General features: G+C 38.5%; 1 protein-coding gene across 14 annotated transcripts in view; it reads left to right on the top strand.

Annotated features, from left to right (window-relative positions):
* The window catches only part of PDK1 (pyruvate dehydrogenase kinase 1), a 111,105-nt gene that overhangs the window by 8,371 nt on the left and 76,530 nt on the right, over positions 1 to 26,204 (top strand). For all 14 annotated transcript variants that reach the window (XR_008521480.2, XR_008521487.2, XR_010135885.1 and 11 more), the window contains 7 exons: positions 1 to 185; positions 471 to 566; positions 2,350 to 2,427; positions 4,218 to 4,294; positions 6,187 to 6,285; positions 21,164 to 21,274; positions 24,899 to 25,012. Coding sequence is in view for 2 of the 14 variants with exons in the window: in XM_009237830.4 (XP_009236105.2) it covers positions 1 to 185; positions 471 to 566; positions 2,350 to 2,427; positions 4,218 to 4,294; positions 6,187 to 6,285; positions 21,164 to 21,274; positions 24,899 to 25,012 (760 nt within the window). In the remaining 12 variants the exon portion in view is untranslated. The remainder of the gene's footprint in view (positions 186 to 470; positions 567 to 2,349; positions 2,428 to 4,217; positions 4,295 to 6,186; positions 6,286 to 21,163; positions 21,275 to 24,898; positions 25,013 to 26,204) is intronic.

Here is a 26,204-nt window from a genome sequence, read left to right on the forward strand (position 1 = left end):
CTTTACAGATACTGTGATACGGATCAGAAACCGACACAATGATGTCATTCCCACAATGGCCCAGGGTGTGATTGAATACAAGGAGAGCTTTGGGGTGGATCCTGTCACCAGCCAGAATGTTCAGTACTTTTTGGATCGATTCTACATGAGTCGCATTTCAATTAGAATGTTACTCAATCAGCACTGTAAGTGTCCTGAGTCAAGAGAAGAAGCTAAATGAGATGTGTTGGCATATTTTAAATTTATTTAGGAAACTTCCCTTTAGGTAGAAAATTTAGTTTTACCTTTTGGCTAATTAAGAAAAGTAAATAGACTGCCATCAAGAAAGGTGTTTTTATTGAATGTAAAATACTATGTTTATCCTAAAGGAAAATATTTGTTCTGTTTGGTACAATTTAAACAGTATTCAGATTTGGAAAAGAGCATTAGGTGGTTTAGCTTATTTTGTTGGTTTTTTCCTTTTTGGATAGCTTTATTGTTTGGTGGAAAAGGCAAAGGAAGTCCATCTCATCGAAAACACATTGGAAGCATAAATCCAAACTGCAATGTAGTTGAAGTTATTAAAGGTAAATACTGACATTTCTCCTTGCAACAAAAGATACAAAAATCAAAATTATTGTTATTTCTTACTATTAAAACATCTATTTGTATCATGAGATAAAATGGTAGGCACAAATGCATGGGTTTGAAAATAACCTTATAGTATTATTTGTGCATTATGTATAGGATGACTATTTTATTGATAGAGTTATTTGTTAGGCAAAGTTTGGTGATACTATAGAGGATATCTTTTTTGTTTTGTTTTGTTTTGTTTGAGACAGAGTCTCACTCTGTTGCCCAGGCTGGAGTGCAGTGGTGCGACCTCAGCTCACTGCAGCCTCCGCCTCCTGAGTTCAAGCGATTGTCTTGCCTCAGCCTCCCCGTAGCTGGGATTACAGATGCTCAACACTACGCCTGGCTAATTTTTGTATCTTTAGTGCAGACAGGGTTTTACCATGTTGGCCAGGCTGGTCTGGAACTCCTGCCTGCCTGCCTGCCTCGGCCTCCCAAAGAGCTGGGATTACAGGCGTGAGCCACCGAGCCCAGCTGAGGGTGTCTTTCACTTAGAAAAGAATTGAAGTCCCTACTGCCCTGTTTCTAATTCCTTACACTGTGAGCAGTAATTCATAACAATTTGGTTTGAATCATTTCACACTTTTTTCTATTTATACCACTTGTACACATACACAATTGATGTTGGTCTCACATTGTTGTTTTTAGAAAATGGGGTGCTCTATGTTTATTTCTACAAGTTTACAGACGTCTTGCTGTTCAGTACATCTGGATATACTCCAAGGTTTTGAATCGCTCTATGGAATGTATCAGTGTGTGTTAATTCATTCTCCTGTTGATGCACACTTAGGTTGTTTTAATTTTTTTCTGTTACCACCAATACCAGCAGTACTGCTGTGAACATCCTTAAATACATGCTCACTTTTGCTAGTATTTTAGAGGGTGAGATTCCTAGAATTAAAAACATTTAAATGCATGTAAAATTTTGGTATCTCCAAAAAGGTTTCAAACAATAGATAAGAGTGTTTCCTAACCAACTCTTAAGTTTTGTTACATAGATAGCAAATACTTTCTCCAACCTGTTATTTTTCTTTTTTACATTGTTGTTGGTGTCTTTTTAGCATATAGACTTTTGCATTTTTTTTGTAGTTATATTTGTCATTCATTGTTTATGGCTATTCAGCTTTGTCATGTCACACTTAGACTTTCCCTGGGCCAGGCACAGTGGCTCATGCCTATAATCCCAGCACTTTGGGAGGCTGAGGTGGGTGGATCACCTGAGGTCAGGAGTTCGAGACCAGCCTGGCCAACCTGGTGAAACCCCATCTGTACTGAAAATACAAAAATTAGCTGGGCTTGGTGAACCACGCCTATGTAGTCCCAGCTACTTGGGAGGCTGAGGCAGGAGAATCACTTGAACCGGGGAGGTGGAGGCTGCAGTGAGCCGAGATAGCGCCACCGCACTCCAGCCTGGTTGACCAAGACTCCATCTCAGAAAAAAGAAAAAAAAAGGAAAGGCTTTCCCTGGTTGGGGGCAGTGGTTCATGCCTGTAATCCTAGCAGCAAGGCAGGAGGATGGCTTGAGCCCAGGAGTTGGAGACAAACCTGAGCAATACAGCGAGACCATGTCTCTACCAAAAAAAAAAAAAAAAGCAAAGACTTTCACCAAACTATCGAAGTATATTTTCTTCTGTAGAGAGTTTAAGACTTTGATTTGTCAATACTATTGCCATCTTAATGCATGAAAGAGAAGTATATTTATTAAATCCTTTTTTGTTTTGTTTTGATTCGCACTAGATGGCTATGAAAATGCTAGGCGTCTGTGTGATTTGTATTATATTAACTCTCCCGAACTAGAACTTGAAGAACTAAATGGTAAGCCTGATGTTGTCTTTTTCTCAATAGTTAGTGCTTTGATTACTTGATAAGGGATAAGAATTTAAGTGTTTTAATGGAAGATGACTTTTTCATCAACTTCATTGGATATGAAGGCTAAAGCATAGTAATCATGTAAAAAATGTATCTATAAACATATGTAATTTAGTCAGATTCTTTATGAAAAGATTGGCTTTTTGTGCCTCATTTTCTTTATTTTTAATTGATAACTTTGATTCTTTGCTTTTTTTTATTTTCTATTTAGTCATAGAAAGAAAATGATGCCAAGAAAGTTACATTTGACTTTTACATGCACTTCAATAATGTAAGACTTACCCTTTTTCTACTTCCTGAGTTGTAAATAATTTTCTGTTGTTGAGGACATAGAAAGACTGGGGTTGTAAAAGAGGAAAGAAAGATGCTCATCTATTTGAGAATCTGTTTGTCTCTGATGGTTTTCTTTTTACCCTGATTAGTGCCTTTTGGACAAAAAGGGTTTAGATGCCTTGAAAGGGGATTGATGAGTCTCTTTTTCCGGAAAGCATGGTAGTTTGACAGAGAAAAACATTTCCTAAGATGACACTTTAAGAAGGTGTGGTGGGAAGAATAAAGCAAAATAGGCTTTTACTAAGCTGTATTCTGGACCTTAGAGTGAGACAGCAGTGAAGTTACGCAATTGAAAATAGCATTGCTTGGTGGTTTTCTAAAGCCATATTAACTCTTTTGAGCCATGATGGTAGCGTAGCATTTGGTAAATAACAATCACAATGTACAAGTGATAGTTTGCAAACCTGAACTGCTGTGAGCAATTTCCAGATGTCCCATTTTTGTTCCCAAGGGGAGTTTATTCAGAGGAAGGTCTGATTTATTGGTTGAATTAGAATTCTAAGATATCATGAGTCTTAATCATTTGTTCTATTAAATGTCTGTTTTATACACACCCCATCACCACCCCCAGTGGGGCTCCTATTAAGTGTTTAAATGTAGAATTACTGTCTCGAGAAATTGATGCTAGCTCATATTTTTTTATTCAGCTTTATATCCATCGAAATGCCTGAAATAAAACAATATTCCGCCCAGGTGAAACATTTTGAAAATGGCTTAAAGAATGTATGGGCTGGGCGCAGTGGCTCACGTCTATAATCCCAGCACTTTGGGAGGCCGAGGCGGGCGACTCACAAGGTCAGGAGTTCGAGACAAGCCTGGCCAATATGGTGAAACCCCGTCTCTACTAAAAATAGAAAAATCAGCCAGGCGTGGTGGTTGGCGCTTGTAATCCCAGCTACTCAGGAGGCTGAGGCAGGAGAACTGCTTGAACCTGGGAAGTGGAGGTTGCAGTGAGCCAAGATTGTGCCACTGCACTCCAGTCTGGGCAACAGAGCAAGACTCTGTCTCAAAAAAAAAAAAAAAAAAAAAAAGAAGAATGTATGCATGTGAATTGGACTGTGGAATTTATAGATTTTAACACTTCTCTATTTGGAAAGTAAAATTCCTACCCAAAAGTTGAGCGATCTTTAAAAAGACTTTACCATCCTAGAGAAAAATGGGTTGGTTCGATTGTTATTCAGGATTGTGAGAAGTGACCACAGGACTTTTGTCATCGTCAGTTGTAAATATTTGTGGGTATGGGTTCAAACACTAATACATTGAAGAAATGGTGTGGCAGTTCTCCCCCAGATAATACTGTCCTCCATAGTTAATGTTTTCTTTTCATCACTACACAGTTTATTCTTAAAAATGCTTTAAGCACATCTCTCTGTACTTTCATATTTTTCTCTTCTGCTCTGTAGCAAAATCACCAGGACAGCCAATACAAGTGGTTTATGTACCATCCCATCTCTATCACATGGTGTTTGAACTTTTCAAGGTTTGTAAAATAGTATTACATAACCTTTACCAGTACTTTTCTGAGGTTAGGAATCTGCTCTGAAAGCCAAATATTCCACTAGGTTCTCCTATTAAGAAGTGCCATTTCATGTCAGTATCATATCACATTGCTGGAGATAAGCCTTTTATCAACACAGGGAGACACCTCCATGTAGTGGTGAGTTCAGAAAGACCTGGGTTTGAATCCCATTTATGGCACTTAATATGTGTGTGACCTTGGGCAAGCCATTCAGCCTCTCTGAGCCTCAGTTTCCTTTTCTGTAAAACAAGAATACTGTCCAGGATTGTTTATGACCATTGGGAATAACATACTAAGTGTCCAGTACAGTGGCACATATAGGTGCTCAATAAAGTTATCTTTACGTTTTTATAAAACAATATTTAGAAGAGTGATTCTCAGCTTGCTACCCTCAAAGGACCAGAATTCTTTCTTTGGTCTGGCTTTTCTTGGGAGGGGGAGGTCATTTATATTGACTTACAGGATTTCTGCTGTTGTCTTTGCTCTTTACAACAAATTTTGAAAACAAATTATGCTAGTAATACTGAGAGTATCTTTTTCCCCACCAATGATACTTGCTGGTTGACAGGAAAATGGGTGGGGAGTGAGGGGCACAGGTCCTGGTGGGTGAAAATGATTGCCCTCTATCAGAAGCTTGTAGTCTTTCTTTAGTTCTGTTTCATCAGCCAGCAGCAAACTAGAAGAGAGAGGGGGTGGCTTTCAATCTGATAACGTAAAGGAAAAGTGTACTGAAACACAGAAAAACTGACCGAATATCTTAGAACAGCAGCAGAGTGTTCTTTCTTCCAAGACAGCAAAAATGTATTTAATACCTTATAAAATCTTTTTAAAAATATTTATTTTATTTTTTGTAGAGTTGAGGTCTCACTCTGTTACCCAGGCTGCCCTTGAACTCCTGGCCTCAAGCAGTCCTGCCTTGGATTCCCAAAGTGTTGGGATTACAGGCATAAACCACTGCACCTAGCCCCAAAATCTTTTTATCCAAGTGGTTAAACAAGTAGTGATGGGCACTTAAAGCATTAACACGAATTTTTTCCTTGAAATTCCAGTGGCATAAAGATCTTGTGCCCTATGATTGAGGCATTCTATATTATATTGTACGTAATGTCAGTAATAATGGCTTTCACCTGGAACCTAATCTTAAACTGCCTTTGGTGGAAATGATGGAATCTCCTCCATAAGGGGACTCAATCGCAATTGCTGTGCCAGGGCCACACACTCTTACTTCCAAATTCGGATGCCTTTTTAGTTACATCTAGTTTGTATCATTTTCTACTGCAATGCTGAATTTCATGATATTGTTTAAGGCTTCTGATATGTTAGCACTGTGTACCCTATTTCCTTTAGAAATTAGTCAAAGCAGCTTTACAATGTCAGTACCCTTAATTTCAAACTAGAGATAAAGGGATTCATTGCTCCATCAAATATGACCATCGCTGTTACTACTATATGAAAAAAATTATTTTCCTTTAAAGAAATTTATGAGTTTTTTAAATAGTTCTAAAAATAGAGCTGAAACTGCATTTTCAAAAATGTTTTGCCCATCATTTACTAAAATTATGAAAGTGTTTGAACAGAGTTTTCTGCTTTAGTGTAACTAATTAAAAGTGTTTTGAAGTCTGACTTTGGAAAATATGCAGAATTTAGTTGGAATCTTTAGGTCAGAATATCCTTCAAATCCCCCCCAAATTGACTCCATTCAAAAAAAAACTTTAAATGTGGTTATAAGAATTGTGATTCTTTGGCATATTTCCATCAAATTTAAAAACTTCAAATAGTGCATATGTACTTGAAAATTACACTTTCTCTTTTCTAAAAAGCTGTATTTTTAATACAACCCTAATGTATTTCAGAATGCAATGAGAGCCACTATGGAACACCATGCCAACAGAGGTGTTTACCCCCCTATTCAAGTTCATGTCACGCTGGGTAATGAGGATTTGACTGTGAAGGTAAATGTGTTTGGTGGTTTGGTTTTTTTTTGTAATTGATGTACAGACATGCAAAGGTAACTATACGCATAATTTCTAAAAGACGTAATGTACTCTCAGGGGAAAAGAATCTTGTCTGTAATAGATGATAAGCACATTGCTTCATTGAGCTGGTGAATTATAGTTATCCCTTGAGTCTTTTCTGTGCAGGTCCTCCGTCGAGGTGATTCAAGTTAAAATAAATCTTGGAGACAGACAATTTATTATTAATATCTCTTTGATAAGTAAGATCTAAAATATTTGGGTAGTTGCAGTATTATGGAGATAGTATTTAATATATAATTTTAAAAATTTTAAAACAATGCTTTTTAATCTACTTTGTTTCGTTTGATTCTCATGACGTAGGTAATTTTATCCTCACTTGTACAGGTGAGGAGACTAAGACAGTGATTAGCTCAGGATCACACAGGGCAGAAATGCTATGGGACATGATATCCAGTCTTCTGTCCCCAGTGCTAGGCCTTTTCTATTACATTGTTCAAGTGGCTCAGTTTCTTCTTTTACATTTTATTAAAAATTGTTTTCTGTCACCCAGGCTGGAGTACAGTGGTGTGATCATCGCTCACTGTGACCTCGAACTCTTGGGCTCAAGCGATCCTCCTCCCATAGCTTCCAGAGTAACTGGGACTGCAGGCTGCAGGCATGCAAGCCTGGCTAATTAAAATAATTTTTTGGGAGGTAGAGACTAGGTCTCACTTTGTTGCCCAGGCTGATCTCAAAACCCCTGGCCTCAAGTGATCCTCCCACCTTGGCCTCCTAAAGCACTAGTATTACAGGTGTGAGCCACTGTGCCTGGCCCTAGTTTAAGAGTATGATAGTGTTTTTCTTTTTTAATAATCATTTAAAAATTTATATTAAAGTAATAAATGCAGAGACTGTAAAAATTCAAATGTGTCAGTTCCTGGCCCTTTGTGGGCCTCATTACTCAGAGATTCTTAGTCTTTCTTTTTTTTTTTTTTTTTTTTTTTTTGAGATGGAGTCCTGCTCTGTCGCCCCAGGGTGGAATGCAGTAGTATGATCTCAGCCCACTGCAACCTCTGCCTCCTGAGTTCAAGCGATTCTCCTGCCTCAGCCTCCCGAGTAGCTGGGATAACAGGCACCCGCCACCACGCCTGGCTAATTTTTTGTATTTTAGTAGAGACAGGGTTTCACCATATTGGCCAGGCTGGTCTCGAACTCCTGACCTTGTGTTATCCGCCTGCCTCGGCCTCCCAAAGTGCTGGAATTACAGGCATGAGCTACTGTGCCTGGCCTAATGTTTACATTTTAAACAGTAAATATTACGTTTCTGTTATAGTAGTTGAGGAGTTAGCTCTCTTTAATAGAGCACCTGCTCCCCTCCCCTCCCCTAGCCCAAGGGCCACTTTCCCTATACTGTTATCCCAATATTTAAGTTTGTATATGAAATTCGAAGTTGAGAATAATCATCTTGTAAAATTTTGAAGGCATCCATTGTTCCTTTTTTAAAAAAGGTACAATTCAGTGGAATTCATAAGGTTATTCAAGTATTGCCGCTGTCTCATTTTAGAACATTTTCATCAGTCCTAAGAAAAAACCCAAGTACTCCATCAGGCACAGCGGCTCATGCCTGTAATCCCAGCACTTTGGGAAGCCAAGTTGGGCAGATTGCCTGAGGTAAGGTGTTTAAGACCAGCCTGGCCAACATGGTGAAACCCCATCTCTACAAAAAATACAAAAAATTAGCTGGGTGTGGTGGTGGGCGCCTGTAATCCCAGCTATTCAGGAGGCTGAGGCATGAGAATCGCTTGAACCCAGGAGCAGAGGTTGCGGTGAGCCAAGATCACACCACGGTACTCCAGCCTGGGTGACAGATCGAGACTCCGTCTGAAAAAAAGAAAAAAAGGAAAATACCCAGTACCTATGAAGTCACTTCCCATTTTTCTCTCTTCTAGAGAGTGTGTGTATATATATATACACGTATATATATATATGGGTTACTAGTCCCTGATGAGATGTATGATTTGCAAGTATATTCTCCCATTCCATGGGTTCTTTTCACTTTCTTGATAGTGTCCTTTGAAGTACAAAGTTGTGTTTTTTTGTTTTTGGCTTTTTTAAATAGAGATGGGGTCTTGCTATGTTACCCAGGCTGGTCTTGAACTCCTGAACTTAAGCAGTCCTCCCACCTTGGCCTCCCACAGTGCTGAGATTACAGGTGTGAGCCACCATACCCAGCCAAAGTTTTTAGTTTTGAAAATTTTCATTTTTTTTTCACATTGCATGTGATTTCAGCTTTATGTCTAAGAAACCATTGCCTACTCCAAAGTCTTGACAATTTATGCCTATGTTTCTAAGAGTTTTATAGTTTTAGCTTTTACATTTAGGTCTTTGATCCATTTTGAGTTAATTTTTGTACATGGTTTGAGGTAGAGGTTCATCTTCATTCTTTTGCATGTGGATATCCAGTTGTCCCAGTACCATTTGTGAAAAACCTATTCTTTCCCCATTCAATTGCCCTATCACCCTTGTCAAAAATCAATTGCTCATAAATGTATGGGGTTTATTTCTGGATTCTCAGTTCTATTTCATTGATGTATATATCTCTCGTTATGCAAGTACTTAACGCCATTCTCAATGATTGTAGCTTTAAGTTTTGAAATTTGCAAGTGTGAGTTCTACAGCTTCTTTTTCAAGATTATTTTGGCTGTTATGGGTTCTTGCATTTCCATGGGTTTTAGGATCAGCTTGTCAATTTCTGCAAAAAAACAATGCCAGCTAGAATTTTGATGGGCATCATTTGGGAAGTGTTGCCATCTTAGAGTTAACTATTAACTCTTCTAATTCATGAACACAAGACATCTTTACACTTATAACACAGGGCATCTTTATAGGTCTTCTTTGCTTTCTTTTAATAATGTTTTGTGGTTTTTAGTGTACAAGTCTTGGACTTTTAAATTTATTCCTAAGTATTTTATTATTTTTGATGCTATTGTAATGGAATTGTTCTCTTAATTCCATTTTTTTGGATTGCTTATTGCTAGTGGATAGGAATATAACTGATTTTTTTGTACTGATCTTGTATCCTGCATCCTTGCCAAATGTCTTTATTAGCGCTAGTAAATTTTGGTGGATTACTTAGAATTTTCTATATAAATGATCATGTCTCTGCAAAAAGATGTAAGTGTGGCTGGAACCTCTAGTACAGTGTTGAATAGAAGTGCTGACAGGAGACATCCTTGTCTTTTTTCTGATACTAAGGGGGAGAACTTCTTGTCTTTCACTATTAAGTATGATGTTAGCTCTGATTTTTTTCATAGATACCCTTTATCAGATTGAGGAAGTTTGCCTGTATTCTTAGTTTGAGTGTTTTTATCATGAAAGGATGTTCAATTTTGTCAAGTGCTTTTTCTGTGAAGATTGAAATGATTGTGTGGTTTGTTCTTTGTTCTATTAAGTAGTGTATTACATTGCTTTTTCTATATCAAACCAACCTTGCATTCTTGGGATAAGTCTCAATTTTTTTATGGTTTATGTTGTTTTGTTGAGGATTTTTACATTGATGTTCATAAGGTATGTTTATTGGTCTGTAGTTTCTTGTGATGTGTTTGGTTTTAGTATCAGGATGACACTGGCCTTATTGGGAATTTCCCTCTCTTTCTATATTTTGGAAGAGTTTTTGAAGGATTGGTATTAATTCTTTCAATGTTTGGTAGAACACAACAATGAAGACTTCTGGGCCTGAGCTTGTCTTTGTGGGAAGACTTTTGATTACTAGTTCAATCTCTATTTGTTATATGTTCAGATTTATGGATAGATATTTATAAATATAAATAATAGGCCAGGCACGGTGGCTTAACGCTTGTAATCTCAGCACTTTGGGAAGCCGAGGCAGGTGGATCACCTGAGGTCAGGAGTTTGAGACTAGCCTGGCCAACATGGCAAAACTCCGTCTCTACTAAAAATACAAAAATTAGCCAGGCACAGTGGTGTGTGCCTGTAATCCCAGCTACTCGAGAGGCTGAGGCAGGAGAATCACTTGAATCCAGGTGGCAGAGGTTGCAGTAAGCTGAGATTGTGCCATTGCACTCTAGCCTGGGTGACAGATGCTCTGTCTCAAATAATAGTAATTAAATAAATAAATATAAATAATACATTTGATATCTATTCAGATTGTCCATTTCTTCCTGAGCTCCTGAGCTGTGTCTATAGTTTGTGTGTGTTTTTTTGTTTGTTTTTTGAGATGGAGTGCAGTGGCAGGATCTCGGCTCACTACAAGCTCCGCCTCCCGAGTTCACGCCATTCTCCTGCCTCAGCCTCCCGAGTAGCTGGAACTACAGGCGCCCGCCACCACGCCTGGCTAATTTTTGTATTTTTAGTAGAGACGGGGTTTCACCGTGTTAGCCAGGATGGTCTCGATCTCCTGACCTTGTGATCCGCCTGCCTTGGCCTCCCAAAGTGCTGGGATTACAGGCATGAGTCACCATGCCCGGCCTATAGTTTGTGTTTTTATAGGAGTTTGTCCATTTCATTTAGGTTATCTAATTATTACACACAATTGTTCATAGTATTCCCTAATAATCCTTTTTATTTTTGTAAGATTGGTAGTGATGTCCCCACTTTCATTCCTGGTTTTATAAATTTGAGTCTTCTTTTTTTTTTTCTTGGTCAATATAGCTAAATATTTATCAATTTTGTTAATCTTTCTAAAGAACCAATTTTTTATTTCATCGATTTTCTCCATTTTTCTATTCTGTATTTCATTAATTACACTCTAGGCTTTATTATAATTTCCTTCCTTCTGCTTGCTTTGGTGTTATTTTGCTCCTGTTTTTCTAGTTTCTTAAGGTGGAAGTTTTGGTTATTCATTTGAGACATTTTACAACTATAAATTGTACTCTAAGCACTGCTTTGTCTGTATCTTACAAGTTTTTAATGTTTTGTTTTCATTTTCATTCATCTCAAAGTATTTTCTAGTTTCCTTTTTGATTTTTTCCATTGGTTAATAGGATTGTGTTGTTTAATTGCCACATACTTGTGAATTTCCCATGTTTTCTCTTAATCATTTAAATTTCATTCTGTTGTGATTGGAAACATACTTTGTATGATTTCAAGTATATATCTATTGAGATTTGTTTTATGGCCTAACATAGGGTCTATCCTGGAGAATGTTCCATGTGTACTTGAGAAAAGTGTGCATTCTGCTGCTGTTGAATGTTCTACAGATAGCTATTAGGTTTAGTTGGTTTGCAGTGTTGTACAAGCTTGTCTTTCCTTGTTGATCTTGTAATTGTTATATCCATTGTTGAAAGTGGAGTATTGAAGTCGTCTCCAATTATTGTTGAATTGTCTATTTCTCCCTTGAGTTCTATCAGTTTTGCTTCATGTATTTTGGAGCTTTGTTGAGTACATATATGTTTTTAATTATTATATCTTTTTTTGTGTATTAACCTTATATCATTAAAAAATGTACTATTTTGTCTCTTGTAACAATTTTTGTTTAAAAGTGTATTTTGTTTGAAGTTAGTGTAACCATCCCAACTCTTTTTGTTTCTGTTTTCATAGTGTATCTTTCCAGACTTCTACTTTAAACCTCTTTGTGCCTTTCAGTCTAAAATGTGTCTCTTTATAGCATATAGTTAGAATTTAAAACCATTCTGCCAATGTCCACCTTTTAATTGGAATGTTCAGATCAATTACATTTAATGTAATTACTATTAATGTAATTAATAGTAATTTTGGTTTATGTTTGCCGTTTTGTCTTCAATATATGTCATATCATTTTTTATTGTTTCTCTATTATCACTGCCTTTTGTTAAAATTATATTTTGTATTATATCATTTTAATTTCGTTCTTGTTTTTGTTACTATATTTCTTTGAGTTTTTTAAGTAATTATCCTGGGGATTACAATTAACACCTTAATTTATAATGTAGTTCAGATTAATACCAATTTGCTTTCAATAGTATACACTGACTTTTCTCCTAAATAGGCCTTTTCCCCTCCCCACCCATCCTTTGTGCTGTTATTGTCATATAACATACATTTTTGTACATTATGTGCCTGTCTACAGAGATTTATAATTATTGTTCTATTCAAATGTCTTTTAAATCAGATAGGACACAAAAAGAGTTACAAACAAAAAATACACTCATATTATCCTTTAGATTTACTTTTGTAATAACTTTTACTGGCACTGTTTATTTCTAAACATGGATTCAATGTATTGTCTAGTATCCTTTTGTTTCAGCCTGAAGGATTCCCTTTGGTATTTCTTGATAGCCCGTGTCTGTCAGTGATGATCTCTCTCAGTTTTTGCTTATCTGGAAATGTCTTAATTTCTCCTTCATTTTTGAAGGATAGTTTTGCTGGTTATAGAATTCTTGTTGATAGTCTTTTTCTGTCGGCACTTTGGAATATGTTATCTCACTGCCTTCCAGCCTCCATGGTTTGGATGAGAAATCAGCTGTTACAATCATATTGAATATTGCACATATGTGATGAGTCATTTCTCTTTCTGTTTCTCAGACTGGATAATTTCAATTGACCTGTCTTCATTCTCACTGATTCTTTTCTTTCACATGCTCAAATATGCTGCTGAACCCCTCTAGTGAAATTTTCATTTCGTTTATTTTTCATTTATTGTACTTCTCAATTCCAGAATTTCAACTTATTTCTCTTATATAATATCTATCCTGTTTTTTCACCTTTGCTAAATGTTGATGCATATCATTTTATTGCCCTATATTTTATTGTTATATCATTTAAAATTTTCTATTTTGAGACATCCTCATACTTTAGTTCTTTAGTGTTTGTTTACAGAGTCTGAGTTTACTGACTCAGGTATAGTTTATTGACTGATTTTTCCTTGCTTGTGTATGGGCAATACTTTTTTGTTTTTTTAATATCTTGTTATTTTTGTAGAAAACTGGACATTTAAAATAATATATTTTGACAGCTTTGGAGATCAGATACTGCCCTCTCCCCAAGGTTGTTTTTGTTGTTGTTTTGTAATTTTTTTTTTTGGAGTTAATTCTTTTAAGTTTGAATTCTTTGTTGTGTGTGGCCTCTGAAGTCTCTGCTCATTTAGCTTAGTGGTCAGCTAATGACTGCACTGAGATTTCCTCAAATACTTGGAATCAGTAAGTTTCCCAGTCTTTGCCAAGGGACTCTGTGTGTGTATAGAAGCGTTTAGGAGAATATCTTCAACACTCAGCCAGGCAGTTGACAACTGTGCCTTAACCTTTAGGTCCTTGCCAAGGGACTCTGTGTGTGTATAGAAGTGTTTAGGAGAATATCTTCAACACAGCCAGGCAGCTGACAACTGTGCCTTAACCTTTAGGTCCTGCTCGCATAGAGCAATTGGAGGTAAGAGCTTAGGGCCTTCTCATGTCTTTCCTGAGCATGACCCTGGGCATGAGTATGGCCTTCCAGATTCCCAGGAGATAGCTGAGTTTTTCAAAGCCCCTATGGCTATCTCATTCCTTAGACCTTCCTGTTAAGCTTTTTGGTTAGCCTTATTGTTTGCCCTAGCTGTTGTCCAGTTTCTCCTGCAGCCCTCAAATTAATCAGTTACTTCTAATTGTTTTTGACAGATGTTTCCAGGGATGGGGGTGGGGTGCAAGACTTTTGTACTGGGGAGCTCAGAGTCAGGTCAAATAAATAGTCTTCCCAGCAGCTACCAGGCTGCTGGTTTTACTCTGATTGCATATTGATTGGAGGGAGGGGGAGCAGATGGGAGCAAGTTAAAATGCTTACTGTTCTTATAGGGATTCAGTTGTTTTACTTGAATAAATGTTCCCCAGATTGCTGCATGCCTTTAGTTAATTTCCAGAATTCTTTTTTTTTTTTTTTAATTTATTTTTTTATTTTTTCAGGTGGAGTGTCACTCTGTTGCCCAGGCTGGAGTGCAGTGGCGTGATCTTGGCTCACTGCAAGCTCCGCCTCCCGGGTTCATGTCATTGTCCTGCCTCAGCCTCCTGAGTAGCTGGGACTTCAGGCGCCCGCCACCACTCCCGGCTAATTTTTTGTAGAGACGGGGTTTCACTGTGTTAGCCAGGATGGTCTCGATCTCCTGACCTCGTGATCTGCCCACCTTGGCCTCCCAAAGTGCTGGGATTACAGGCTTGAGCCACCGCACCCGGCCTAATTTCCAGAATTCTGTCAAAGTAGATTCTTCATGATTTTTGCACCCCCCACCCCCCCTTTTTTTTTTTTTTTTTGGTGCTTTGATAGAGGAGAGACTTTTGCAGGTTCTTTCTCTCCTACTTTTGCTGATGTCACTCCTGCTGTTCTTTTTGAGAAGACAATGTTTATTACAATTCCTCTTCCTTTTTATGTGACCAGTTTTAGGTGTCTACTTTTGTTTAACTGGAGTTTTTAACATTTTTTTTTTTAAGCTGTGTTCTGAAGTTTCAGTGATATGACTTGGTGTGGGCCTTTTCTTACTTATTGGGCTGTGGTCTTTGAACTTCCCATTATTTTCTTGATATTTTCCTTTTCACTGTGTGTTTAGTCTCTGATAGTCATATTAGGAGGATGTTGGGCTTCATGACATCATTCCCTGTTTTTTATCGTTTCAACTTTTTATTCTATTCTGTGAGATTTCCTTGACTTCAGATTCCCAGCCCTTCTATTGAACTTTTATTTCCATTATCTTACAAATTTCCAAGAACCCTTATTTTTAAAATTAATCCGTTTTTAGAATTCTGCTCTAGTTTTATTTTATTGCTCTAAGGATATTATTGTGTTTTTTTAAATTAATTTGCCTCTGCACCCTGCATTGTCCATTTCCTGAGTTTCCTTTTGTTTCTCTCTCGTTTGTTCATTTTAAAGAGCTAGGCACAAATAAGTCAATAAATGGCAATGCCATCTGTTTGCTGTAAAAACTATGAATGTATCACTTTTTTTTTTTTTTTTTTTTTTTTTTAGCTCAAATGCTATTTTTTGGTTAGTTATGTGTCAGCTACTTGTCCGTTAAGGTTTACAGTCAAGAAAAGACCCATTGGTCTTCTGGTTTGGGGCTTAAGTTGTGCTGCAGCATGTTCTTTCTTGTACCTTTTTCTGCTTCTATTAGAAGTGCTTTATTTAGCATTTTGATCTGCAGCTGCTTTCTATTGCTATTATCTGTCATTGCATAGATCAAGGTTTACTGAGTTCTTAGACTCGCAGAAGAGATTATTTCTGTGCTGGTGGATAGGCTTCGCCTAGGGAATCTGTCTTTATGATATAAAGAAAAATTCATAATGACCCAGCAATCCCACTCCTATGTCTATACCTTAAAGGATTGAGAATATTTAGGCAAAAACTTACACACAAATACTCATAGTGGCACTATTCACAATAGTGTACAGGTAGAAACAACCCAAATAGCTATCAGCTAATGAATGGATAAACAAAATGTGGTATGTCCATAGAGTGGAATATTATTTGGCCACAAAAGGAATGAAATACTGATATATGTTACAAACTGGTTGTTATAACATTGAAGACATTATGCTAAGTGAAAGAAGCCAATCACAAAAGGCCACATATTATATGATTTTATTTACATGAAATGTCCAGAATAGGCAAATATATAGGGACAGAAAGTAGATTAGTGGTTGCCTAGGGATATGACCACTAAAGGAGCTAGGGTTTCTTTTGGAGGTGATGAAAAATTCTAAAATTGACTGTGGTAATGGTTGCACATATCTATGACTGTATTAAAAACCATTCAATTATATACTTTAAGTGCATTAATTATATGGTATATAAATTATTTTTATCTTTTTTGAGATGGAGTCTCCCTCTGTTGCCCAGGCTGGAGTGCGGTGGCATGATCTCAGCTCGCTGCAAGCTCCGCCTCCCAGGTTCAAGCGATTCTCCTGCCTCAGTCTACCTAGTAGCTGGGACTACAGGTGCCTGTTACCACACCCGGCTAATTCTTGTATTTTTAGTAGAGATGGGGTTTCGCCTTGTTGGCCAGGCTGGTCTCGAGCTGCTGATCTCAAGTAATCCGTCTGCCTCTGCCTACCAAAGTGCTGGGATTACGGGCATGAGCCACTGTGTCCAGCCTGATATGTAAATTATATCTGAATAAAGCTGTTTAAAATAAAATAGGCCTGTAAAGATCTCAAAAAAGAGTGTTCTAGAAGCCTGCTATGTTAATTATATTTGAATAAAGCTGTTTAAAATAAAATAGGCTTGTAAAGGTCTCAAAAAGACTGTTCTAGAAGTCCTGTCTGTATTAGGCTCTGCCTTCATCTGTTGTTTCTGCTCCTCACATCCAAGGTCACATGAAGGCATCTCCTCTTGAGCCTCTCTTTACATGTTGAATTCTTGCTTTTTCTTCAGTTGAGCTTTGATCCCCATTACTTACCCTAGACTTTCAGAATCAAGGCTTGGTTTTTTTTCTTCCCCATTTTTTTTAGCTTGTTCAAATTATTGATGTTTTTTACCTTTTATCCTCCTGCTAAAAATCCTATACAAAAGTTGTTGTTTGTGTCTTACAGCCCTAGCTGCTCTTTCAATTATATGTTTAGTATATAATCTATAAATAACCTATGTGTTATAGCCACATGCCTTTTTTTTTTTTTTTAATAGACGCAGTGTTATTCTGTCACCCAGGCTGGAATGCAGTGGCAGAATCTCGGCTCACCGCGACCTCTCTTTCCCGGGTTCAAGCAACTCTTCTGTCTCAGCCTCCCGAGTAGCGGGGATTACAGGCGCGCGCCAGCATACCTGACTAATTTTTGTATTTTTAGTAGAGACGGAGTTTCACCATGTTGGCCAGGCTGGTCTTGGAACTCCTGACCTCAAGTGATCTGACCACCTCAGCCTCACAAAGTGCTGGTTACAGGTGTGAGCCACAGCGCCTGGCCTACATGTCATTTAAATTACAACTTAAATGTCTTGGTTCATTTACTGTTGATGATTTTACAAACTTAACAGTGAAAACGCTGTTGGCTAAGAAACTTTAGGAGCTCTGGGTGAATACAGGGAATGTCCTGGCTTTAGAGCTGTCATGTAGTCAGTAGTGGTTCATTTCATCTGGGCCTAGAGTTCACATGAATTAACCTAGGGAGCCTAGTGTTATCAGGAACAGGAAGTTAGGGATGGCAGCTCTTGGTTAGATGACATTGACAAGTGGTGCTTTTGTGCACTGAAGAGAAAACTTTAAAAATAATTGGCAAACTTCTCTTCCTTGGCCTTCCTGTTGACATTACTTATCTCATTATCTTAATAAGGTTGCGTGTTAGTTTTCACATCTCTCTTTCAATACATTTGTCATCAAGGGTACCATTCTTCTTGCCTTGAATATATACAGACTAAATATCTGTCTCTCCATTATTCCCTCCCTCCCTTTTCCTGAAGAACTTGGATCCTCCAATAATCTATTACTGCTCTTTTGGAAACTCTATTGCCTACTTTAAAATCCACTGGCTCCAGTTTATTGTATTGTTGGCTGCAAAGCAAAGTACTACTTTGACTGTAGTTTCTAACTCTATTCCTGTGGCTTAGTTTGCCCTTTACCTCTAGCAAGATGATGCTTCTCACATCCTCTCTGTCCTGTCTGCTTAGCCCCTCTTATTTTCCCATGCAGCCTGAGGCTGGAAATGACTTCTTATTTTGTACTTGCTAGGTTATTGTTACAGTCTCCCTGGCCAAAAGGTTAAGGAAGACCAGGAAATATTTACTCAAGTCTACCTTTTTATCTTAGTGTCTATTCTAATATGTTCTTTACTCCCTTCATGTATTTATAGAATATACATACTTCTTATTCATGTTATTAGCAAATGTGCAGCAGAGCATTGAATTAAAGGATGAATAATTAATAAATTGATGGATTTCTCAAAATACCCAGAGCTCTTTATTCATCTTACTAAAATAAATTACTTTACAGGGCCAAGAGTAATTTCAAGCATAATGCTACATAAAAGTTTGTTTTGTTTTTTTGTTTTTTAACTGAGCAGAGTCTCGCTCTGTCACCCAGGCTAGAGTGCAGTGGCGCAACCTTGGCTCACTGCAACCTCCTCCTGGATTCTAAGAGATTCTTGTGCCTCAGCCTCCCGAATAGCTGAGATTACAGGCGTGCACCATGACGCCTGGCTAATTTTTGTATTTTTAGTAGAGACAGTGTTTTGCCATGTTGGCCAGGCTGGTCTCGAACTGCTGACCTCAAGTGATTCGCCCGCCTTAGCCTCCCAAAGTGCTGGGTTTATAGGTGTAAGCCACCACACCCAGCCACAAGTTCCTAATAAAGTCCTTGTATACTTTATTATTGATAGTGTAATTACTTAATTTTAGATGTGTTAGAGGCACATCTTTCAATGGTATTTCAAGGCAGATTTTTTTAGTTACAAAAATCAAAATATCTACATAATTACCATTATAAAGGTAATATATATATACTGTAAAAATTTTTAAATATATAAAAACTCAACTATAAGCCATTCAGCCTATTGACTTTTAATACATATTATTCAGTACTATTTTAATCTATATATACATAAATTAAAAGCAGATTTGTTTGTATATGACAACTATATTGTTATAGGCAGTAAAATCAATTCAGATTCTGTGACAAAGGAAAATGGCTGTAGTAGATTAGAATATAAGCTGGATACTAGCTAGGAAAATAAGTCCATGTTAACTTTGAACGAAAAGAAAAATTATATGTAAATAAATTACTAAATTTGATTTGCCATACCGTTTGAGTTGAAAAATGATATAAAAATGTAAAGACCTACATGCCTTAAGAACATATTAGAAATTTTTCTGGGGTTCTAGGCTATAAAATTGCTTGTAGATGCAAACACAAAGTAGCGGTTCTGTCTTTTTGTCCTTGAAAATGAAAATTATACTGTTTTTTTCCTGTTAAAGTAATTGTGAAGAAAATTCAGAAACTGAAAACCCCAGACAAGAAGAGAAAATTACTCATTCTACAGACAATAAAATTAGATATCATTTCAGACCTTTTTATAACAGAATTTTTGCAGAGTATTATAAATGCTTCTTTGTAACTGGTTTTTTGTTTTTTTTTTTGCTGCTTAATATCTCTTATGCCAGTATATAGAGTTCTATATAATATCTAATTAATGGTTAACAATATTCTATTTTAGAATGTACTTTCTTTTACTTAACTAATCCCCTATTTAGGTTATTTACTTTTAGGTATTCTGCATAGAGCTGTGATGGATGTTCTCATATATACTTTGCATGCTTTTCTGCTTATTTTCTCAGGATAAATTTCTGGAAGTGACATTGTTGTGTGAAAGGTACATGCATTTTTTTTTTTTTTTTTAAATAGAGGTAGGGTTTTATTCTGTCGACCAGGTTGGAGTACAGTGGTGAGATCATAGCTCACTGCAGCCTCAAACTCCTGGGCCAAAGTGATCCTCCTGCCTCAGCCTCCCAAGTAGTTGGGATTACAGGCATGCACTACCACATCTGGGTAATTTTATTTATTTATTTTTTTTTTGTAGAGACGGAGTCTCACTATATTGCCCAGGCTGGTCTGGAACTGCTGGGCCCAAGTGATCCATCCCCCTGTTATGGCCTCCCAAAGTGTTGGGATTGTATGTGTGAGCCACCACCACACCCACCCAATATATGCTTTTCTTTTTTTGTTTTTGTTTTCTTAATTTAGAGACAGTGGCTCACTCTGTCACCCAGGCTGGAGTACAGTGGCGCAATCATAGCTCACTATAGCCTCCACCTCCTGGGCTCAAGTGATACTCCTTCCTCAGCCTCCCAAGTAGCTGGGATCACAATTGTATGCCACCATGCCCAGCTAATTTTAGAAAATTTTTTGTAGTGATGGGGTCTTACTCTGTTGTGCAGGCTGATCTCAAACTCCTGGCTTCAAGTGATTCTCTTGTCTCAGTCACCCAAAGTGTTGAGATTACAAGCGTCAATCACCATGCCCAGCCTAGTACATGCATTTTTAATTTTTTTTTTGTTTTTTGAGAAGGAGTCTTACTCTGTCACCCAGGCTGGAGTGCAGTGGTATGATCTCAGCTCACTGTGACCTCCATCTCCGGGGTTCAAGCAATTGTTCTGCCTCAGCCTCCCAAGTAGCTGGGACTACCGGCATGTGCCACCACACCTGGCTAATTGTTATATTTTTAGTAGACATGGGGTTTCGCTGTGTCAGCCAAACTGGTCTTGAACTCCTGACCTCAAGTGATTCACCCATCTCTGCCTTCCAAAGTGCTGGGATTACAGGTGTGCATGTTTAATTTGCTTCTAGTCACCATGCTGCCCACCAGAAAGGAATAACAGATTTATAGTTACATACAAGATGGTTAACTTGTGCCCAGTTCTGTGCTGTAATGCACTGTTAATGAGACTCCCAGAAATATACAAAGCCACAGCAGTATTATGATGGAGTTTATGTATTAGAGTTTCACATATTAGAGGAGTTGGGTTGGGTTCAACAGCGAGGGAAATGCTTGTATTGGCAACTTGGATTGTGTTGTATTCATTTTCAAAAGCAGCACTCAGGCTGGGTGTGGTGGCTCATGCCTGTAATCCCAGCACTTTGGGAGGCCAAGGGGGGCAGATCATGAGGTCGGGAGAACGAGACCATCCTGGCTAACATGGTGAAACCCTGCCTCTACTAAAAAAAATTAGCTGGGCATGGTGGTGGGTGCCTGTAGTCCCAGTTACTTGGGAGGCTGAGGCAGGAGCATGGCATGAACCCAGGAAGCAGAGGTTGCAGTGAGCTGAGATTGCACCACTGCACTCCAGCCTGGGCAACAAAGCGAGACTCTGTCTCAAAAAAAAAAAAAAAAAGCAGTGCTCTCAAAAAAAAAAAAAAAAAGCAGTGCTCTCCCACCAGCAGTTAAACTGTGATGCTATGAGTATGTGTTGATATTTTGCTGTTTTCTTACCTTAGATGAGTGACCGAGGAGGTGGCGTTCCTTTGAGGAAAATTGACAGACTCTTCAACTACATGTATTCAACTGCACCGAGACCCCGTGTTGAGACCTCCCGCGCGGTGCCTCTGGTATGTTATCAAGAAATAATGAAGTGTGTTTCTGTGAATTGCCTTCCACATGCTCTAGCTGCCAAATAAGTTAAGCCGTCATGTAGGGTACTGCACAAGGAAGAAAGAAGCTCTTAGAAATGCACACTTTACTCTAAATTTAAACAGCCTTCAGAATACTTTTTTTTTTCCAACTGAAATGGGCACGAGACAGAGATTTGGAGTTCTTGTTAACCATATTTTGAAATATGGTTAACCACATTATTTCTAATGTGGGGAATAAATTACTGGTTTTAGTAGTGTTTGGTCAACACTGAATTACTTTTTAGTGTTGACTTTTTTCTCAAGTATTTGTCATTAGAATGATCTCATATTCTAGACTGAAAAATAAGACAAATTCTAATCTGTTCAATCACCAACCTGAAGGCTTAAATTATAATTGCTTTGATGGTGTTTTTATTAATCTTAGTTCCACCTATTATCAGGTTTAATAGGATCAACTTTTGAATTGACTCCGTCCTTATCTTTATGTTCTAACTCCCCCACAAAAAGTATGTTGCCAAAATTTTGTCTGTAATTCTAGAAGAACTCTATTCTTCTGGGCTTGCAAACTTCTCTGACATTTCCAGTAGAGTTATGCTGTAACATGATGGGATATAGTACAAGATAGATCTATTTTAGACCCCTTCCTAGGAAGTTACTAAGACTTTATTCTAATAGTTTTGTGTCTGGAATTGGTGGGTTTTTGGTCTTGCTGACTTCAAGAATGAAGCTGCGGACCCTCGAAGTGTTCCAGTTCTTAAAGATGGTGTGTCCAGAGTTCCTTCAGATGTTCAGATGTGTCTGGAGTTTCTTCCTCTCTGTGGGTTCATGGTTTCGCTGGCTTCAGGAGTGAAGCAGCAGACTTTCACGGTGAGTGTTACAGATCATAAAGGCAGTGCGTCCAGAGTTGTTTGTTCCTCTCAGTGGGTTCATGGTCTTGCTGGCTTCAGGAGTGAAGCTGCAGACCTTTCGTGGTGAGTGTTACAGTTCATAAAGGCGGCACGTCCAGAGTTGTTTGTTCCTCTGGGTGGGTTCGTGGTCTCGCTGGCTTCATGAGTGAAGCTGCAGACCTTGCGGTGAGTGTTACAGCTCATAAAGGTAGTGTGGACCCAAAGAGTGAGCAGCAGCAAGATTTATCGTGAAGAGCAAAAGAACAAAGCTTCCGCAGCCTGGAAGGGGACCAGAGCAGCTTACCGCTGCTGGCTCTGGTGGCCTGCTTTTATTCCCTTATCTGGCCCCACCCACATCCTGCTGATTGGTCTGTTTTATAGAGAGCTGATTGGTCCATTTTGCAGAGTGCTGATTGGTCCATTTTACAGGGAGCTGATTGGTCCGTTTTTACAGAGTGCTGATTGGTGTGTTTACAAACCTTTAGCTAGACACAGAGTGCTGATTGGTGCATTTACAATCCTTTAGCTAGATGCAAAAGTTCTCCAAGTCCCCAGCCGATTAGCTAGATGAAGAGTGCTGATTGGTGCGTTTACAAACCTTTAGCTAGACACAGAGTGCTGATTGGTGTGTTTACGATCCTTTAGCTAGACAGAAAAGTTCTCCAAGTCCCCACCCGACCCAGAAGCCCAGCTGGCTTCACCTCTCAATCCCCCCTCTAAACAGGATACCCCAACTGTTGTTGGGAATTGGGCAATGACCGCTGTAGCTACTTCCTGCTGGATACGGGCAAAGAAGGGGCCCTGCAGTTGTAGTGTCCTCCAGAGGGGAACTCTTTAGGCCAGTGAAAGGGCCAGCGGGTCGGTCCAGGGGTCCTCGGTAGAAGTTGTTAGTTGAGTTCATTTGGGGTTCCATTTGTAAGACCATGTATATAGCTTGATGGCCTTGATTCTAGAGGAAACAAATTTGACAAGGAGGTTAAAAATACAGGGCCCGAAGGTGAGTAATAGCAAGATGGCTGTCACAGGACCTGGAAAGGGGAGAAGCCATGTTGCCCAGCTCCAGAGGTTGGTATAAGAGTTTGAAAGGTGTTGTCTGATTTCAGAAGACTTTTCCTGTAAACGCCGGGCGGCATCTCGTACTATCCCTGACTGGTTAGTGTAAAAACAACATTCTTCTCCTAAGAAGGTGCAGAGTCCTCCATTCTCAGCAGTGAGGAGGTCTAGGCCTCAGCGGTTTTGGAGAGTCACTGCTGCCAAAGAGTCTATTTGGGATTGTAGAGTAAGGATAGATTTTGTTATTTCTTGCAAACTGTCTAAGAAATCCTTTGAGAGTGTTTGGTAGTAGGATAATGAACTAGATAAACTGGTATTCCGGTTCCTGTAGCAGTGGCCATTTCTAACTCTATAAGTAGGGGTATTAGTTGTATGGCCCTGCCCTGATGGACTTGAGCTTTGAGGGGCACTGATAGGGTCCGATTTCCATAAGATTAGAAGTTAAGATAATATATGTTACACTGTTAACTTTTAGCAAACTTTACTTTTGTTGAAAACCTTGTAAGTTTGGGATTTCAATTCTTTGCTATTAATAAGACCTCGTTCAGTCCATATTAACTTAAAATTGGTATAGATGGCTCCTTCCTGATTCTGTAAGTACTTTAAGGTTTGGCTGAGTGCAAACAGCTCACATGTTTGAGCAGACTAATTATTAGGCAATTTTCCTAACTCTGCTTCTGCAAGAGTTTCCTTATCAATTACTGAATACCCATTGTGTCTTTTTCCCTTAATCGCCTGGGAGGAAACATCTATTGTCCTGTCCTGAAGGGAGTTCCTCCTGTGTCTGGTCGGACCTTCAGATTTAGATCCCCTGTTAGGAAACCTGCTGGGTTAAGGATTTTTGATAGGAAAGCTATGGGTTGTCAGTGGCCTCAGTGCTTTCGGGCTATGCCCTTGTTTACACTGACAACAGGGTGGTATTGGAGTGTTATAGGGTTACAGAGAAGACCTTCAATGATCAGTTATAGGTTTTAAATTTACCCTGGCTTTTAAAGGAATAGGGTACACTGTTTTTTCTTTACTACTTGTATCTCTTTCTCTTTGACTTCTTTGTCTCTCTCTTTCTGACTCCCTCTTTGTCTGTCTCTTCCTCTCTCTGACTTTCTGTGTCTCTCTTTCTCTCTCTGACTTCCTCTTTGTCTCTGTCTCTTCCTCTCTCTGTCTGACTTTGTCTCTTTCTTTCTCTCTGACTCCCTCTTTGTCTCTTTCTTCCTCTGTCTCTCTCTCTGACTTTCTGTCTCTTTCTCGCTTTCCTTTCTGCTGGTCTTTCCCTGCCTCTGCCAGCTGCTTATGCTGCTCTTCTCCACTCTCCTGGAGAAGTCCGCAGACCAAGAACCCACCAGAAGGAACCAATTCCAGACACAATACGACCCAGCAGGCCAGCAAGGAAAAGCAATATGCTTTTTCCAGACCAACCACAAGTCATTTTATAGAAAGAATAAAGAGTTTTAAATGACCAGAGGGAAGTCAGCTGATACAGTACTCAAGTAAACCTCAGCTTAATCATTATCAATGCTTAAATATTAATTATATTAAATATAATGCATCTCTCAGATGCAGGCTCTGATAGCCCCATGGTACTCTATGGCATCTATCTTAATTAGAAAAGTATTTCAGTGTGTGGCTCTCTGAATAGAATTTTGTTTTTCTCATCAAACAGGCTGGTTTTGGTTATGGATTGCCCATATCACGTCTTTACGCACAATACTTCCAAGGAGACCTGAAGCTGTATTCCCTAGAGGGTTACGGGACAGATGCAGTTATCTACATTAAGGTAATAGCTGTAGTCTTCTTGATATAATATTTCTTTTGATGATAAGAACAGATATCCATACTTAACTGTAATGAAATTTAACTTTACCACATGCTGTTTAAATAGAAAAAAAACTATGGTTTTTTGCCTGGGGTCTCACCCATTTTGATAGATGATCCCCTCAAACTATGGGGAAAGAGATTTGTATCCTGGAGTGATCAGGACTCTGGCTATTAATAGGAAAAAAATTGGGTTAAAGTAGAGAATCATAAGTTATATATCATACAAGTTTAATTTTAACATAAAACACATGAATGGACATTGATACACCAAACTTTTGATGTACTGCCAAGGCTTTTTCTTCGTATATGGGTCTGCAGATTGGAGTGTCACATTGTCTTTTTTGCAAAAGCTGTACTGACAATGCATCATTTTAGTTTCTTTAAACCAACAAGTGCATACTCTTTTTGGACTTTTATGCAGTCCTTTACAGATACCTCCTGACTGATTTGACAGCAAGTTTTATGTGCCTTTCCTTCATGAGTCTTTCTAAAACATTCATCTTAGTTTTCAAGGAAACATTCCCTTTTTTATTCTTTGCTTATGTAATAAATTTTGTAATTATAATGACAGAATTGTACAAACAGTTATGGGAACAAGCACAAGTGACACTTGGTAAGCATATAGCTTACCTGATGGACACAGAAGCACTTAGTCTGCTTACTTGGAGTGTTCAATGCATTAAGGAGGGATCCACACATTTTTCATGGTTGGAAAAACACTAGGTTCCATCGTTCCCCTTCTTTGGCTAATTAGTGGCTGTTTATGCCTGATTTAGTGACTTTAGTTTCTTGTTCTGGCCACTAGATGGCATCTATTTTATAGGAAATGTTGAAGAATTTATATTGGAAAAAATATCTGAAAAGACTAAATTCTTTCTAGATGGTATTTTTTGTTTTTTTAACCATGTCAATTGCGAGGAAAAAGGGCAACATCAATGCAGTGTTTTTCTTTTTTTTTTTTGAGACAGAGTCTCGCTCTGTGTCACCTAAGCTGGAGTGCAATGGCATGATCTCGGCTCACTGCAACCTCCGCCTCCCGGGTTCAAGCTGTTCTCCTGCCTCAGCCTCCCGAATAGCTGGGATTACAGGCGCCTGACTAATTTTTGTATTTTTAGTAGAGATGGGGTTTGAACACGCTGGCCAGGCTAATC

Source organism: Pongo abelii, chromosome 11, assembly GCF_028885655.2.
Source record: "Pongo abelii isolate AG06213 chromosome 11, NHGRI_mPonAbe1-v2.0_pri, whole genome shotgun sequence".
Taxonomy (NCBI): Eukaryota; Metazoa; Chordata; class Mammalia; order Primates; family Hominidae; genus Pongo; species Pongo abelii.